Source organism: Octopus bimaculoides, chromosome 1 (genome assembly GCF_046866305.1).
Source record: "Octopus bimaculoides isolate indiv1 chromosome 1, ASM4686630v1, whole genome shotgun sequence".
NCBI classification, from domain to species: domain Eukaryota; kingdom Metazoa; phylum Mollusca; class Cephalopoda; order Octopoda; family Octopodidae; genus Octopus; species Octopus bimaculoides.
The window spans coordinates 66,275,382-66,295,065 of NC_142928.1; the positions used below are offsets into that span (position 1 = coordinate 66,275,382).

Sequence of the window (19,684 nt, forward strand, 5' to 3'; positions counted from 1 at the left end):
GTTCAATGATACCAGGTCTGACAACACCAACCTAGTTGAAACTGACCTGTCTAAATCATTCATACCTACATTGGGATCTTATTACATACATGATAACTAAGGAAAACGTTCCAGAGTTTCATGTATGGAATATTTAAGTTGCATTTCAAACTCTAGCATAAATCAAGTTATTTAATTAAGACACTACAAATTTCTTCACTGCTTTATTCTTTTATACTGCTCTCAGCTATTAAACTTCTACCCTGCAAACATTTTTAGCCAATCATATCCCAGTACTCTTTTACTTTGTTTCAGTCATTTGACTGCGGCCATGCTGGGGCACCGCCTTTAGTCGAGAAAATCGACCTCAGGCCTTATTCTTTGTAAGCCTAGTACTTATTCTATCGGTCTCTTTTTGCCGAACCGCTAAGTTACGGGGACGTAAACACACCAGCCTCGGTTGTCAAGCGAAGTTGGGGGGACAAACACAGACACACGAACATACACATATATATACATATATACGACGGGCTTCTTTCAGTTTCCGTCTACCAAATCCACTCACAAGGCTTCGGTCGGCCCGAGGCTATAGTAGAAGACACTTGCCCAAGGTGCCACGCAGTGGGACTGAACCTAGAACCATGTGGTTCGTAAGCAAGCTACTTACCACACAGCCACTCCTGCGCCTATGATAAGTTTTATTTATAGAGATAATGTATTACATTTAATGCTCAACATTTATGAAGCTAAAATAACTGTTTCAAATTTTGGCATAAAAACCAGCAATTTTAGAGGGAAAGGGTAAGTTGGCCCCAGTACTCAACTAGTACTTATTTTATAGATCCCCGCAAAAAAAAAAGATGAAAGTTAAAGTTGACCTCAGTAGAATTTGAACTTAGAAAGTAAAGCTGGAAAAAATACCACTAAAGACTTTGTCCAGCATGCTACCGATTCTACCAGGCCACTGCCTTATGAAAATTAAATAATGAAATAAAATACTTACAACAACAACTTTGGATGTCAATCTCTGACGAACATCAGTGAAAAATACTTTGCAATCATTACATATTTTGTCAGGCTGGGTAGGAAAAAGAAAATATAAAATGCTTTATAAACGCAACAAAGGAAACAGATATGAGAGAAAAATATATAACCTTAAAGAAGTGGAATAGTTGATTGACTCAAATCAGTATGTGATTTGTATTTATGCTATTAGTTCAGGAGAAAGGGAAATGATGGTTAATACTAACAGGATTTAAACTTAGAATATTGAGGAATAAAACTTTTGTTGTTGGCACTCCGTCGCTTACGACGTTGAGGGTTCCAGTTGATCCGATCAACAGAACAGCGTGCTCGTGAAATTAACGTGCAAGTGGCTGAGCACTCCACAGACACGTGTACCCTTAACGTAGTTCTCGGGGAGATTCAGCGTGACAGTGTGATAAGGCTGACCTTTTGAATTACAGGCACAACAGAAAGAGGAAGTAAGAGTGAGAGAAAGTTGTGATGAAAGAGTACAGCAGGGTTTGCCACCATCCCCTGCTGGAGCCTCGTGGAGCTTTAGGTGTTTTCGCTCAATAAACACTCAACGCCCAGTCTGGGAATTGAAACAGCGATCCTATGACCGCGAGTCCGCTGCCCTAACCACTGGGCCATTGCGCCTCCACAGGAATAAAACTAAATACTGCAAGACATTCACTGCCACTACATTAATGTTCTAATAGTAGTCTTACCTATAAATAATGATCTTTTGTATACTTGGCTAACTCAGTAAGATTTGAATTCAGAATATAGAATAAGAGAAGTACTAAAAGGTTTTAGTCCAGCAATACAATTTCTGCTACCCATCCACCATTAAAATAAATAAATTGAAAATAAAAACTGGTTCTAAGTAATATTGTAATGAATGATTTACCAGTATGGTAGGAGACAAAAATCATTAAATTCAACTTTTGCTGGCTTTTCAGCTGAAAATAACTCATCACCTCTGCTGCCTTTTCCTCAGAAAAGGGATTACGAAATCCTCAATAACCCTGTTTACTTAGCTATCAAAAAAGGTATAGCATGTGAAAGACAGCATCAAAATATTGCTTCAAATGATGCAGTGCATATACAAAGGGTTTCATAACCTTGCTCAGTCACATTCAAAATTTTCCCAGTGGTTATGATAGATGTTCCATGAGACATCTGTCTTTCAACTGATTAATGAATAAGGAAAAAAAAACCCCATCTCAGATAATCTCCACATTCAAAGATCTTCCAAGTAATGGTAGGGAATAATTAGCACAGCACCCATGACTTTCAGACACATTTTTCATGCTCAGAATTGCTGAAGCATGGAATAAACAACTCACATCAGTTGTTAGCTATGAGGACTCTACATCCTTCAAAACTTCCATGCTTCCTGAAATTCACCAATGCTACACCTTATGTTCCACCCAACTTCTTTTAATAACATTCACTGGTCACTTTCCTGTCTTTATTTGTGCATTAATCAACTAACCTCCTTCCCCAACATTTCAGGCCTTGTACTTATAAAAAATTATTATTATAAAATATATTCAAATGACATCAACAATCCAAAACAAAACCAAGATGATTTCTGATAGTGTGGTCAGAATTGCTGACCACAAGTTTTCAGTTGTTTGAATAACTGAACTGCTCATTAGAATTAGTGTAAGTGGCTGAGTATTCTACAGACATGTGTACCTTTGATGTAATCTCGAGGCAAAGTCAGCTTGACACTGAGTAACAAAGCTGGACATTTCAATTAAAGAACAGTTCTTGATGGGCTTGAACACAAATTCAATCAATCCAATTTCACTTCTAAAACTTAGATCAACCCAATAATCTGAAGCTGTAATAAAAGACACTCACTCATGATGCCATGCAGTGGGCCCAAAACAAAGACCTTATGACTGCAAAGTGAACTTCTTAACCATTCAGTTATATTTGTATCTACCATACTATCCATAGTATTTAATAACTAACTAACTATATAACAAGTCAACAGAGGTAAAACCAATTTGCCTAGTCCACAGTGTTAGTGAAAAGTAGTTTAATCTCATAGAAATTGTGAGACCATCAAATACCAAAATGCAATAAATTTCAGCCTTATATCATATATGTTCTATTCCTTGTGGTTATGCTGGGACATCACCTTTAAGGGTTGTTTTAATTAATTGTATCAACCAATGTCTGGTATTTATTTATCAATCTCAAAGGATAACAAAAGGGAAGTCATCTGGTCGTAAAGGGAGTGGAGGTGGGGGGCAACCAAAACAGGAGTGAAATACCTAAAGGTATTTTTGTTTAATGGGCTTATTTTTTACCATTTTATTATCAGACTGAGCTTCTGCAGAGATTTTTTTCTACAAGATTTCACTGATAAGGCTTTAGTTGACATACAGACATTTTAGATGAAACTTGCTCAAGGCACCATATACTAGGACTGAATGAAGCATCATGAGCTTTTTGAAGTGAACAAAACAACATGGTCATGTAAAATGATGCAGTTTTCTATATTTTTATCACTACTTTATAAAAATTAACAAGTTCAAATTATCTTTATAAAATCAACTTACAGAGACAGTTGTAACATGGGTTGTTGTAGTAGATGCTTTTGTAGTACTAACAGATTCTGAACTGAATGCTTTGTGATCAAGAGCAAACCGACCCTTCTGGCAAAAATTCAGTGTGTGGCAGACACTTTTTGCATTCTGAAATTAATGAAAATATACAAGTAATTTTTCCCCTTGGCAAATTATTAATAGCATGAATATGGACACACACACATAAATATTAGAATTGTGCATTTTGAATGAAACATTGAAATATAGCAGGTAAAATTAAATCATTTTAAAAAGTCAGCACAATGGAAATCAAAATTAAAACAATGAAAACATACTGTATTTTGGAGTATACAAGCTAAATCTTTTCAGACCAAATTTACAGGACAAAAAAGTTGACATACATCAGGACGAGGACCAAAAATTCCATGTGAAAAGCAATAAGATTTAAGAAGATGATGATTTTTGAATGGTTAAACTACATGTTTTCACTATATATTATGTCAACTTATATGTTGGAGAATATAGTAAGACACAGCAACAGTTTATACATATTTCAATATTTTGGGGATGATAAAAATATAGGATGGCAAGGAGCTGGTATTTCTCTCCTACTCATATATATATATATATATATATATATATATATATATATATATATATATATATATATATATATATATATATATATATATGAATAATAACAATAAATGGAGCAAAACGCATATAAATAAAAGTTCCTTTAATTCGTACACATGTTTCAAAATATGTGTGGTCTACTCCAAAGAAGTAAGAGCTGCTGGAATTGCACATATATTCATCGTCAGGGAACCAACATATAAAAGCAAGACAAATGCGAAATGAGGTAACTTACGAGTTAAAGGAACTTTTATTTATATGCGTTTTGCCTCATTTATTGTTATTATTCATATCTACTCAAAATGCATCACTTCAACTTGGTATCTCTACCTATAAAACAGGTGTGATATCCTGGTTTTTTGTGTAATTTTTGCTACCCATGGTAACTATTAACATATTTACATTGTCAAAGGTTTTTTTAAACTGAGATAATATTAATATATACATAAACTTATATATATACATGCATGTGTGTGTGGTAAAGAAGAACAAATATCGATTGTACTCGTGTATGTTAATTTTGATTTTAAATGACTGAAGCTTTCAATTCCTTGCCTCATTCTCTTAACTGGAGAAAAGCAGTGAAGAGATAAAGAAAAAAATACTGATTGTATATAGTTCTTAAATGTTGTAAATGAACATAGACCAATTAGTTTCACGATCCCAGATTACATTGTCGTGACAAGCTCCAACCTGATCTTGATTGATTGTTGTCAATTGATTGAAAAAGTCATTTCTGATACATCTTAATTTTTGAAGAAGTTCATCATTGAGTTTATCATCCATTTCATTAGTCGGAACTAGTATAGCTGTTCCACATAGCCAGTTTACATCAGTGTAATTGACAGATAAATTAGGAAATACTTTATCCATAAGATCCCCAAGAGAAAGTATCATTTGACTGCATGGAAGTTTTGAGTCGAATGTTAATATCCCATAACAAATCTTAAGCCCGTATGATCACCTTGTAGAAGTACTCTGCAACTTTTGATCCTTTGGGGGATAACTGTTTTGATATGTAATTACACTGCAAACAATACTTCCATAATTTTTAACCAATACTCACATAAATATAACTACATATGGAAATGGAATACTGGAATTAGCAGATGTATTTCAAGAGGAAACAGCTTGATTTTAACTACCTACATAATCTGTGTGTGTGTGTGTGTGTGTGTGTGTATACATATATTTATACCCACACACACACACACACCATTTAACAACCATGTTCCATGGGTTGGATGTCATGGTAAGATCAGACAGGTCTAAGAACTGCATTGTGCTCCACTGTCAACCACTTTACAGTGAGTACTGGGTGATTTTTTTTTTCATGTCACCACCTCTAGCGAGGTCACCATGCACCTTACAAGATTATGAAACCCAAGAGAGATAGCTTTACACTAGGAGATGAGTTAAAGAATGAGGGAATGGACCAGAGCAGAATAGCTTTCTTGCTATAAGGGAGCTACATGGTTACATTTTAGAAGAGAGGGTGGTCAGAATGGAGCTGGGAGGATATACAAAAATAGCAGTTGTGTTGAGGTCTCTCAAGGTACAAGGTGAGTAAAAGGTTGTGGAAACAGAAGATCAGGTGGTTTGAGCAGGTAGAGGTTTCAAGTGTGTATGGGAGAATGAAGTATGGGGAATGGATTTGCTTGTTTATGTAACACTGCTTGGAATCAGTCTGTTGACTTTCTTTGTACATTAGTTCTTTGAAATTGAGAACTGATGAGTCCAATCCAACAACAATGATTAGAGTCCGTCATCTCACCTACAACTCAAGCCATCAGAGGAAAATTTTAATCAATTCTTTGTTATACATACCATTCCAAGCTCTAGAAGCTTAAATAACTCAGGGAGATATTCAACAATATCGTTTTGGCACTATAAGAGATTAAAAAGAATACATTTTAAAAATTTATAAGTAAAAAAAAAGCTATAAAGAATCATAAAAGCATGCAAACACACCCACACACACAAAAAAAAAATCAAGCTACATTACTCTTTCACAACAATGGTACTTTGTTAAAACTAGCCTGAATTCTGAAATCAACCATCTCAGAATGAAGACAGGAAGGTCAAGAAGTCTTTTCCTGTTACATTTATTCTTCTCTAAGTGGTATACTATTAATGGGATGGTCACAACTTGAATGAAGAACTATCAGCAAAGCATGATCCATATTAATAAATATATTAGCCATCTTACATCTCTGGTAGAATATTTAGGCTGGATATGACCAGTTTAAATGCTAAAGGGTTTAAAGAAGATTAAGATCAAACAAGCCACAGAACTGATGTCTATGAATTGTTATACTGCAAACAGATTAAAACAAAATCTTTCTAGATGTCTTTTTTTTCAAGCAATGATATTCTTAGAAATATTAAAATGAACAGAAACCTTACACAGAATTCCACTGATAAAACAATGATACAACACACTCTTCATTGTATGAAAAGAAGAATAATGAATTCAATACATAGGTTTATTCATTCATTTGAAGGAAAAAGAATTTGCTACAGTGACGAAATAAAGCATCACTTCCAAATGTGTATGTTTGTGTGAATGAATTTAAATCTTAACTGTTTATATTACACACACATTTTAGATATATCTATTTTAATGTCTATTGTATCGGTTGGATGGAGTATATTGAGGTAGATTTCTATAGTCAGATGTTCTTGTTGCCAAAACTTAGTTTCCAAGTAAAGTAATATTTCTTCATGGCCAGACTTGTTTTTGCTTACTTGACAGTGAGACTCACTCTAGGCAATGTCAAGACAAGAGGACACATATATATATACTCACAAATTTCTTTCAGCTTCTGTCAACCAAATCTACTCACATGACTGATTGGCTTGGAGCTATAGTAGAAGACATACTCAAAGTGCCGTGCAGTGGGACTGAATCCAAGACCATTGGTTGGAAGCATGCTCCTTAAGCACACAGCCATGCCTGCATCAATATATTACATGTGCATGGAAGCATGTTTATGCATATGTGTGAACATGCTTCCTTGTCTTCACATTGCAGGATTGTTGTAAAATGGTGTCACTGTCATACAAGCAGTGTCATTCATTTCCAATATTCTGTGAAAACATATCTGGCCATGAGGAAATATTTCTTTTTACATTTAGACACATATTATAAGTATGTGTCATGTAACTTGTGTAAAAGATGATAACTCCACTTCCTATTATAGTTATAATGATGTTTAGGACAACAAAAACTTATGGTCTGAACGTTTCATTGATTTACTTATGAATTTATATTTGATTTTAAAAGAAAGGTGACAGTCTGTAATAGTTTTGATGAATTTTAATTGCAATTTAAAGTTATTTATATCTTGAGATTTCTTTGAAGATTTATGCCATTGTGTGACATTATTACACACTGTAATGTTTAGATTCTTCTGTAGACAAGTTCCTATGAATTCATACCTAAAGTAGTAGCTCTGATATAGTCTTCATCTAAATGGTTATTACATATGCCCTTTGTTCTTTTACTGGTCTTGTCTTTGGATTGCTCTTATTCTGGGATATCATCATCAAGAGTTATATTGACTCCAGTTTGTACTTTTTTTTTTCTTTTTGGTTTCATGTCTATAGCTGGATGCTCTTAGTAATGCGAGCCACTTTACAGAGTATGTTGGATGTATTTTATTGTGCTACCAACACTAATGAGGTTGTCATGTATTTGACAATCTTGAAAGGTCCTTAATTCTGTTATCTCAGTCAGGTTGTAGTGTTTGTGTGTGGGGGTGTGTATATGCATGTCTTTGTAAGTATATTTGCAAAAGTGTATGTATCAAGTGAGGGTTGGTGACAGGAAGGGCATCCAGTTGCAGAAAATCAACATCAATAAACTTCGTCTGACCCATGCAAACATGGGATGATGATGCAGTGCACATTTGTTTCATTTAATTTTTTGTTTCCCCATGGTTTACAAGAAAATTGTGTGTGTGCATGCATGCTATATATATGTATGTATGTGTGTGTGTGTGCATATATATATATATATATATATATATATATATATATATATATATATATGTCTAAGAGGTAAACATCTACATCCTAAAATGATTGTAAACTACATCACATCCTATCAAATCCACTCTGTTGTGATGGGGAACTGATTCAATTAAGCAGAATGGCCCACACAATAAAATCTACAAATCCATTATAGTATTCCAACAACTTTCAGCAGTAAGCTGTACCTGAATGCATGAATATGCACATACATGACAACCCAATAAGGAAACCTCTATGAGGTCGCCTGACCAGTTCAAATAGCAGCCAAATCTTGCTCCTCTAGATTACCTTCTGAAGGCATATGACCTAGTGGTTAGGCTGTTCTAATGACAGCCAGATTATGGGTTTGATTCCCAAACTGGGCAGTGTATTGTGTTCTAGAGCACAACACTTCATTTCACATAACTCTAGCACTAAATGGAGACCAGTATATCAAAAATAGATCCAATGTTTTCTGTTTGAGGTAAAAGGAAACTAAAAGAAACTGAGGTAGGAGTTGCACTATGACCTTATAAAATCCTCACCAGCAACAACTACCCAAACAAACCCATGGGTTGAGGATTGTCGTTTGAGTGGTGCAAAAGTGTCACCTGCCAGAAGGGAATCACCAACAAATGGTGGATGCAGCAATGTGCTGTTATAGCACATGCCCCCATAGTACTACCATTTTATATCACATCCTACCATCTTAAATGAAGGACACACTGGATAGCAATCATAGGGACATCATCTCCCAAAATAAGACAGGTTTTTGGTCAGAATGTCTCTGATCATAAATTTGCTCTATTAGGGCTATCTTGGGGCTAAATAACAAGAAAAAGGATTACACAGTACTGACATAAAAATTCTTCAACTTATCAACTAACAGTGAGATACTCTCACAACTTAGACATCTGTCACCTCTCTGATAAACATACAAAACGTTTGTAGTAAACTCACATTTTTCTGGATTTCAGCACCCTTAAAGTAAGAGCACATTGCATCCATATAATATCCAATCTTTTCCTGAAAGAGAAAAATTAAAGCAATTATTAAAGAATATTTATACATTAGCCAATCCAATGTATAACTTTATTTCAAAATCTTTTCTTTTGAATGTGTATGTGTGTGAGTATATTTGCATTCTAAAATAGGTGTGATTATTGTTATTTGCTATATGAATACTTGTATTCTATTAAAACAATTATAGTTGATACCTACTGTACTTCTAAAAGATCAACTCTAAAACAGCAGCAGAACATATCAGTCAGAACGACTAAGGCAAGCACCATCATTGCGAGCCTTGCTTAGTTGGACAACAATGGCTTGAACAAGGCTTGAACTTATGACTATGAGGTTATAAGTCCAGCTACATATTTAACTACATATCTAATGCTTCTGAGATTAAAATTAAAAAAAAAAAAGAGACAATGAAGTAATTATTGTAGCAATTATAAAAAAAAATCATCAGCAACCCAGTATTCAGTCTAACACCAATATTGAGTGGGTTCAGATCACAACTAACTTTTGATCAACGTTTCTCTGAGCAAGTATCGTTCTCAAAAATGAGGCCTTTCTTTGACTGCCTGTCTTCACTCATACACTGCAAATGATCAAGCCAGTGTAACTGACAACATTTGACAACCTACACAATATCTAAATAGACTAAGACAGTTTTATCTGTGTTTTTTTCCATTAATTTTTTTTAGTTGCATAGAGTAAAGCCATCTAATCATGGCATTTCCATTAGAGGTTTGTTACTACATGGCAATGATAATGTGTTTACAACCCAGAGGGCTGAAGCTTGACTTTACAATTAGTAACATCAAATAGATGACAAATATGGGTTTTGCTTTGTGCCAATAGAACATCCTTTCATCTGTGATTAATAACATTCCCAGAATTACAGGAACCAAATCTCAATAGCTAAGTGAACTGAATAACAAACTGTCTTACCTAAGAAGCATGACAAAAAAGTTCTTTGTAGATGCAAACTCCCTTCATGATTTGGTAAGCCATGTCATAGTAGAAATGAAAGTATTACATATCTATTATCTAAGCATTATTTTGACTAGAGAAAAAATATATATCAACTTCTTGAAAGCTGAGAGACAACATGAAGTCTGGTGGGATCCAAGTTTAAAATATTGAGCAATCTAAATAACAAAGCATTTTACCATTTTTGTCATCTTACTGCACTATACAATGAATATATTAATAACAATTAATAATGTTAAATATAACGACAGACTTTTTTTTAGCAGGAATGGGAATGAGGTTTTTAATTCATACCATTTCAATCTTATTCTCCTTTAGTTTCTCAGCTCCAATAATGAAAGATTCACAAACGGAACAAGTTTCAGCCTGTTGACAGAAAAAAAAATGGAACTTAAGACATTTACCACAACAATTATTTAAATAACGATGCCCCACACCTATTTTTGTGCGGAGACTTATTCAGTGTTCACACTTCCTGTGTGTATTCTATGTACTGTTCCTGCAGTCTTGGTTATTTTTTCTGATGAGTTGTAGTGCATCTGAGCACTGTACACAATAAGATCATTATTTTTAAAACTTTACATTGTACTTTACCAGTACTCCCTGATAGATAAGCACCACGGACTCGGCGATGCCGGTCGCATCACGGAATCGGCGACACCGGTCGCATCACAAACTCAACAACACCAGTCACATCACAAACTCTGTGGTATTGATCACATTATGCAGAAAAATTTATTAATACTTCATTTACTATACTAATGTAACTTGTTACAAAAAAAAAAAATTATAATTTATAAATAAATGAAAATTCACCTACTTTCTCAGGAAACTTCAGTTTCCCCCAAACTGTAGCACAATGTTCGATGGCTCCACATTCTTTAGCTTTAGCTACATGACTGCACCAGTAAGCTGGCCCCCATGTGCAATGGTTCTGGCCAACTAATGTATAAGGTCGTTTAACACTGCTGCCAAAAGCACACCCTACAAGAAGAGAAGAAAGAAAATAAGCAATGAAATATCATTATAACCAGTTGAGATTCTGTCTTGCAAGTCACTTGATGACCCTGTCAGTGATGATGCCTCGTAAAAGCACCCAACACACTCTGTAAAGTGGTCAGCATTAAGAAGAGTAAGGCAAGCCAAAACAGACTATGGAACCTGATGCGGCCTCTGATCTTGTCAGTTACTGTCAAGCTGTTCAACTCATGCCAGCATGGAAAATAGACATTAAATGTTGGTGATGATGAATATAGGAGATATAACTAAACAGGTAACTGACTGAGATTGCACAGATGACAAAATCACTGAGTTATGTATTTAACTGTGACTCCACTAATTAGGGTATCAAGTTCAAGTTTCATACTACACAGAGTCTCTAATGTAAACAATTATAGTCTGAATTAAATATTTTTTTGCAAATTCTTTTACACACTTCATTTCAAAGTGCTTTTGTTCAGCATGAGTTAATGCAATTCCAATGTGTGCTGAGCGTTATCTCTCTTGTATATCAACTACTACCTTTTTATTCTCAATGTTGTCATTTCACTGAAGCAGTTTGTTTTCTCTATTATGAAAGCTGAATAAGACAGCTGCACTGACGATATTTACACTGTACAAGAATCCAAGGATACTAAACTGAGAGATTTATAAGAATACATCAAGTCTAAGAAATTAAGAGAAATAATAAATTAAAAATCATTCAATGATGAATACTTATCTAAAAGCATCAATACAATAAAAAACTCTTCACATAATTCTTATGGTAAGGAATTTGTATGTATATAAGATTATACATCCAACAGTCATTCTAATACTAAATTTAAGTTTCAAAAAAACTGGTATTAAGTTAGAAATGGCCTTGAATAATACCTAAGTCTACCTCATCAGAGGGATATGACAACTAAAAAAATAGAGCAAAAGCAAGATTTCAATTTTCTATTTGACAAAAATAGAAAAAAAAGTTAAATTTTTTTTGCATACAAGTCTGTCAGAAGGTGAATTATTTACTCATTTATGCAACTAAAAATAACAATGAAACTGCTAATTTAATTCATATGCTAAAGGGGAGTAAAATATTTACCCCTTCTTCAACCCTACAAACATTCAAAATATGTTTGTGTGCTGAAATTTCAGTTTATGTGAAAAACTTTCAGCATAATCACATACATACATGTGTGTGTGTGTGTATACACACACACACATTGATGGTGGTGATGGTGATGATGGTGATGATGGTGATGATGGTGATGGTGATGGTGATGGTGACGGTGACGACGACGACGGTGACGACGACGACGACGACGACGACGACGACGACGACGACGACGACGACGACGACGACGACGACGACGACGACGACGACGACGACGACGACGACGACGACGACGACGACGACGACGACGATGATGATGATGATGATTGTGTGTGTGTGTGTGTGTGTGTGTGTGTGTGTGTGTGTGTGTGTGTGTGTGTGTGTGTGTGTGTGTGTGTGTGTGTAGTTTTATAAGTTTTGTGGTCAGAAGCACTAAACAATTTAATAATATATCAAGAATTTGAGAAAATAACTCCCCCACCCCTCTGACAATTGTAATAACATAAGAGACAGATTGTCTATTGTATTTACTTTATATTGAAGGGGAAGGATAATTGACTGACAGTCACATGAGATTTTGTCATGTACTAAACAATGAAAAAGGACATAAGTATGGTGATTAATACTGAACAAAAAAACACAACAGATATACATAGCAGCTGGTACGCATGTATACTCACACTATATTTCAGTAAAGAGGGTAACAAAAGTATAGGATACCAAAACAGGAGCCCATTCTCTTATTCTTTTACTTGTTTTAGTCATTTGACTGCAGCCATGCTGGAGCACTGCCTAAAAGAGTTTTTTTAGAAGAAATTGATCCCAGCATTTATTCTTTCTAAGTCTAGTACTTATTCTATTGGTCTCTTTTGTTGAATCATTAAGTTACAGAGACATACATACATACACCAACACTGGTTGTGAAGTGATGGACACACACACATAACAGGCTTCTTTCAGTTTCCGTCTACCAAATCCACTCACAAAGCTTTGATTGATCCAAGGCTACAGCAGACACTTGCCTAAGGAGCCACAGAGTGGGACCAAACCCTGAACCATGTAGTTGGAAGCAAGCTTCTTATTTCTTTATTTTCCTATGTTTAGCCCCTTGTGGGAAATAAAGAAATAAGAAGCTTGCTTCCAACTACATGGTTCAGGGCATAGAGGGGACAAACAAGGACAGACAAAGGGATTAAGTCGATTACATCGACCCCAGTGCATAACTGGTGCTTAATTTATCGACCCCAAAAGGATGAAAGGCAAAGTCGACCTCGGCGGAATTTGAACTCAGAACGTAGCAGCAGACGAAATACCGGTAAGCATTTCGCCCGGCATGCTAACGTTTCTGCCAGCTCGCCAAAACGGCATGCTAACGTTTCTGCCAGAAGCAAGCTTCTTACCAAACAGCCATCCACATTAAAACCTAGCAAAAACTTTTCTTTTAATCATCAAGCACTACGTAAGACAAAATGTCATGTGGCTTTTTTTTTTTATGTGCAATAACAGTCAAGAACTGAGTAAACGAGTGTTTTATAATGGCAGAGTTCACAAATTTAAACATTTGGTACAGGATAGCTTTTAACGAGCTTTTATCTATACAATTTTTTTCATTTCATGTTTATCTCATTATTTGCAATGTTCTCTCCCTCTCCCACACACTGTCTGTAATATAAACACACACACACACACACACACATACTCCAGGTTTGATTTCGTTATTACACAAACATCACATTAGAATTTTGCAATCCAATGTAGAAATATAAAAATTATTAGAATTGGGAATCAAATGTGAAAATATCAATTGACCAGCAGAAAACTGCCCAGAGGGGAGCCTTTCTGCTAGTTTATCTAATAATTTAAAATTCAATGTAAAAAAAAAAAAAAAAACACCTTGACCAAAAGATTTTAAAATTCAATTATCAAAAATTGAATTTCTATAATGACTACAAGCAACTTCTATTTATCAAATGGTGATAATATAAACTTTAGATAAACTAACAAAAAGAAACAAAATTCAAAAACAAAGCAAGAAACATTCAATTTTAAAAGGAAATTGGAAGAAGATTAAAGCTAATCAGTTTACAAAGGAATCAAATCTCACCTTCCTTATCACATAAAGGATAGGTTTAACAGAACAAATTAATCTTATTAACTGACTGAAAAGAAAAAGAAATATAAAAATGTCAGATGGCCAAAACATTCATCTTGTGACTAAAAATTGTCATTTGTGAAACCATCTGCCTTAAGCAGGTGCAAAATTCACATTTGCATTGTATGCAAATGCACATAACTGAAGCAATTACAATTCCTTGGCAGACAAACGCTATTTAATATTGTACAAAAAAGAACATGAATTTTTTTAAAAACAAAGTGTTATTGCTTTACTTCTGGATAAAGAGTGACATGTAAGCAGGTGCTTTGTCATGGTACAGCATTCAGTTTTTTCTGTCCATACCTCAGGCCAACCAAGTAAAGCTCTTTACTGATAGTTTGACTATGTGGAACAGTTTCATGATAAATGATGTTCTTTCAGTAAAAAAGAAAGCAAAAATGTTCATTGACAATACCTTCACACTTAAGTAGCTTTTATATTTTTAGATGCAGTGATGACAATCCAGCCCATTACGGTGACCACTTTTTTTTTTTTTGTATTGATATCATAGCTTTATTGTTAGAATATTGTGATAACTCTGCAATGGACTGACGTCCCGGCCAGCTGGGGGGAACATATATGCCATAGAAACTGGGAAACCGGGCCCATGAGCCTGGCTAGGCTTGAAAAGGGCGCATAAATAAATAAATTGCGATAACTATTTTTCAAACTGATTGTGCCTCAATTCTATTTTTACAAGATTATGCTTCTTGAATTTTTCTTTTAAAATCCTGAGGTACAAACATTTTACTAATGCTCTTCTATTTTGAGCATTTCGTGAACAGTAAAGTAATGATTTTCACAGATCACTGCACATATCTTTACAATGTGATCATTTTAGGTAGATGTCTTTTCCAATTTCAAATGCTGGAAATACTCAGGACACTGAGCACAGCTAAAAACAAAACTTTTCTTAATTTGAAACAAAATTTCAAACACTCATTTTCATCTTATAAACCAGAAAACAACGTCTGGAAGATGTATAAGCCAGAAAGCAAGGTCTGGAAGATGCACAATATGACAACACACCTTTGATGCAAGTCTGATGAAGTGTTTTTCTGTCTAAAGCTGCAAACATTACGTAGATTCTCATTTGGAATTTTTGCGTAAAGTGGCATTGCAAATACAGTTGGTGCAGAAACAATTGTAATGAATCATTAAAGATGTATTACAGAATTTTCTTTGTCATCTTTTCATTCTGTGGTGTTATGAGCCAGGCTGTGTCGTAGGGAAGGACCGGAAGTACGCATGTCCTGTCAGAAGTGGGGTCTGTGGGTCCCACTAGGGGGGCCACAGTGGGCATGCAGGATTGACAAGGTGCAAGCGGTAAGTTGGCAGTGGACAGCATACGAGAGCAGACCTGTTAGACGTTACAGCGGCAGACAGAGCACATGGAAGTAGTGAGTGACCCTTCCAGATAGGCAGGTAAGGCTAATGTTATTCTCTCTCTGCTTCCATCTTTTCCTCCTTCACATCACAAGCTATTTCAGCTAGAAAAAAAAAATGATGGGTATGGTCTGCATTTTGAACGAGATGGTTAGACCATTTTGCAGTGAGGAAGACATTGCTGCTTGGTTGAAGAAAAATTAAGTTGGTGGCAAGACTCCATGGTATAGATGACCTCATGAGTTTCATACCATTGTACCTTGATGGATCAGCGTTGGCATTATACTTGGAAATGGCAGAGAAGGACCAGTTAAGCGCAGAAAAAAACAGAAGTCCAGCTAATGGAGGCTTTTATGGAAGGGCTATTCATGGCATATGGTCGGCTAGGGAAAGCGAAGTGGACGGGTGAACAGGTCGATGTGCTTGCCAACGAAATCAGGTGACTGGCCAAACTAGCAGAGTACAAAGACAAGGCACTGGAACAAACAGAAAAAATAGCATTTGTGACAGGATATCCTGACCACATGTTGGTCGAACTGCAAAAGCTGCCAAATATTCACTCCATGGCGATGGGAGAGGTAATATCTCAGGCCAGAGTCCTCGCCTCGTGTTGCAGGAAGACACCACTAGCAGCAATGAGAAGTGGTCAAACAAGGAACATGTGCGACCCTTCGAAGGGCAGTGTTTTCGGTGTCAGGGTTCACACATGGTGAGAGACTGCAAGGAACCCAAGCCTGGAGTAATTTGTTATCGATGCAGACAAACAGGCCACATCTCTAGTGAATGCATTCAGAGGAAACAGTCTAAGGGAGACTACTGCGCTGGTAGTTGTCCTATCAAAAGAAGAGAGGTGTGTATACGGTCATTGCCAGTAGTGGAAGTCATGGTGGAGGAAAAGCTATAACGACCCCTCGTGGACAAGGAGCTGCTCAACAACCTTAATGACTGAGGTGGTAGAAGAATGAAGTGAGTAGTGTAAAGGCTGTTGACGGTACAGAAGTTGAATGCAGAGGAAGTAGTGATGTGGTTATGGTGGTACAAGGAACAAGATTGAGGTTGTGTGCGATCATCATCGACCGCATGGTGGATGGAGTCCATGTGGTGATGGACGCCATAGTCCGTTTGGGATGTGTTACGGTCAATGATGCCAGTGTAACATTCAGTGATGTGGGGGTGCTATGCGCTGGGAGTCTACAACAGGAGAGTGGTGAGAGCTGCGAAGAAAAATATGCTGCACATACCATTATAGACAAGGATTTTCAGGTGGTGTTCAACGGTCAGCAGTGGACAGTGGAATGGTACTGGAAGGGAGATCCGACGTTGAAAAATGCAGTAGGCTGCTATCAGCATACCCAGAAAAGGGATGCCAGAAGTATGACTACAATCACATCAACGTGGCAGAGCTGGATGCTGTGTTCAAGGGGCTGAACCTGGCCCTGAGGTGGGGGTTGCATACCATTGAAATCCAGACCAGTTTGGCCACTGTACTTAGATGGGTGGGATCAGTGGTCACTGGCGAGTGGAAGGTGCGAACCAAAGGGAGTGAGAAATACTGACAATGCTGTTTGGGAGTTCTGGGCAAGCTAGCAACCGAGTTTGACCTGAGGCTGAATGTGGTTTTTGTGCCCTCTGAGAAGAATAGAGTAGATGTCCTGACCAGAATAAAGAAAGCCTGGTTGCAGGTGCCGGAGGTTCTGAAGCAAGGAGTGGCTGCAATATGTCGACTGAGTGACTCGGAGCTGAGGAGACTGCATACCATACATCACATAGGGGTGGACAGGACCCTGTTCCTAGCCAGGAAAGTTGACTGACATGAACAGGCAGAGTGTGCAGAGAGTAGTTGGGAGCTGCAACAGGTGCTAGTCCATTGACCCCGCTCCGGGCATGCATGAGGCAGGAAGCATTCCAGTGGAACACAACTAGAAATGACGGCAGTAGACATGATGCACTACCGGCTGGGGACATACCTCTTGATGGTCGACTGTGGACTGGGGGAGTTGTCCATATAGAGGGAGATGAAGATGGGAACTGCAGAGGAAATCACAAGAATACTGAAATATTCCTAGAACGAGGTCCTGTGGATGAGCTGCTTGTGGACAATGGCACTGCGTTTTGCTCAGAGCTGCTGGGGGAAATGCTTGACAAGTGGCATGTTAGCTGTTTCTTCAGGGCGGTATACCAGCCAAGTGGCAATGAAGTTGTGGAGAGGCATCATCGTACCATCAAGACCATAGCTGAGAGAGGCCACATCCCACCAGTCATAGCCGTTTTTTGGTATAATATGTTGCCCAGGTCGGGACAGACTAAGGAGTCAGTACCACACAGGGCAATATTCAAGTACAAGTGGAGATATCCATGTACAGCATCGCTGCAACCTGCAGAAGAGAAAGAGCATGCCTTTGTGCAGGTCGGGGAAGAAGTCTGGGTTAAACCCCCAAATGCATGGTGCACATCACAATGGGGAAAGGGGACAATAACCTCTGTAAATTCGAGGAACAATGTGTCCGTAGATGGCATGTCACATCATGTTTTGGATGTGCACAGGATCATGAATGCATCAGCGGATGGAGCCAACAGTAATGGACAAGAGGACAAAACCGGCAGCAATATGCCAGGGACTGAGGCCAGTCCTGAAGTCCCACAGCGGTTGCAGAAAGAGCAGTGCCCTCCTCACTGGTTGCCTGATTACAAGACAAGTTAAAGCATGTGATCAGGGTTGAGGAGAGGGTGTGGGCAGGTTGGTTGAATGATCTTCAGATCAGAGGTGCATGTGGTGTTATGAGCCAGACTGTGTTATAGGGAAGGGCCGGAAGTGAGAGAGTACGCATGTCCTGTCAGAAGTGGGGCGTGTGGGTCCCACTGGAAGGACCACGGTGGGCATGCAGGGGTGGCAAGGTGCGAGCGGTCAGTTGGCAGTGGACAGTGTATGAGAGCAGACCTGTTAGATGGTACGGCGACAGACAGAGCATGTGGACGTTATGAGCAACCCCTTCCACATAGACAGTATGGCAGCAGACAGAGCACGTGGACATTGTGAGTGACCCTTCCACATAGACAGGTAAGACTACCGTAATTCTCTCTCTGCTTCAGTCTTTTCCTCCTTCACAATACACATTGGATTATTTACTCTTCGCCAAACCCATTTTATGGTGTAATTGAGAAACTTGGATTTTCTACATCTTTGGCCCGGAACTCGACAATGTTGATGGCCCAGTATTCAGGTTGAGTGCTTCTTTGGAAATACGCTAACTTCACACCTGACTGGGCTTGAGAAGACCTGTCAAGTGGTGGTTGATGTCAGTGTCATTTAACTGGCGCGTAAAAAACACCCATTACACTCTTGGAGTGGTTGGCGTTAGGAAGGGCATCCAGCCGCAGAAACCATTTCAAATCAGTCCTACAGCTTACCAGTTTCAGTCAAACTGTCTAACCCATGCCAGCATAGAAAGCAGATACTAAATGGTGATATATATATAACCTAAAAGGTCATTCTAGGTTTAAATGATGACAGATTTTATTGCCATATCGTGTTTCACAACAGCCTCTGCTCTTTTCTACAATAAACAGACATGTCTCCTACCTAAATTATACCTCGAGTAAGACTATCAAACGCCAAACTCCTTCAGTTTGATTTTAAAAACCTGTAGTCGTAACATCATGAATAAAGTTGCATGGATACATATACCCTGGATGAAATAATAATGTCTTAGGACATCTAAGCAGTAGAAACATGCGTCGGATTTAAAGTGAATGGAATGTATACAATACTGTGATAAACAAGCTTTTGAGGATGTATAATTATATTTTTAATGTCTTGTATGTGTACACACACACACTTTATATGTTTAT

At 37.3% G+C, this 19,684-nt stretch overlaps 2 protein-coding genes across 4 annotated transcripts in view; one reads left to right on the top strand and one right to left on the bottom strand.

The window, feature by feature from the left end:
• LOC106870735 (prosaposin) overlaps positions 1 to 19,684 on the bottom strand; it is a 105,011-nt gene that overhangs the window by 39,403 nt on the left and 45,924 nt on the right. For all 3 annotated transcript variants that reach the window (XM_014916924.3, XM_089351941.1, XM_014916915.3), the window contains exons 2-7: positions 11,020 to 11,183; positions 10,494 to 10,565; positions 9,162 to 9,227; positions 6,015 to 6,074; positions 3,564 to 3,698; positions 983 to 1,057 (exon numbers count right to left, since the gene is read on the bottom strand). In XM_014916924.3, coding sequence (XP_014772410.1) covers positions 983 to 1,057; positions 3,564 to 3,698; positions 6,015 to 6,074; positions 9,162 to 9,227; positions 10,494 to 10,565; positions 11,020 to 11,183 — 572 coding nt within the window. The remainder of the gene's footprint in view (positions 1 to 982; positions 1,058 to 3,563; positions 3,699 to 6,014; positions 6,075 to 9,161; positions 9,228 to 10,493; positions 10,566 to 11,019; positions 11,184 to 19,684) is intronic.
• On the top strand, positions 13,782 to 18,970 carry LOC149137574 (uncharacterized). The gene has a single exon (XM_089351967.1). It carries the CDS (start codon positions 17,724 to 17,726, stop codon positions 18,534 to 18,536), a length of 813 nt encoding a protein of 270 aa, XP_089208093.1. The 5' UTR covers positions 13,782 to 17,723; the 3' UTR covers positions 18,537 to 18,970.

Excerpts from the sequence above, each read along its gene's own strand:
- LOC149137574 (XM_089351967.1), top strand. The coding sequence starts at position 17,724 with ATGAGGCAGGAAGCATTCCAGTGGAACACAACTAGAAATGACGGCAGT.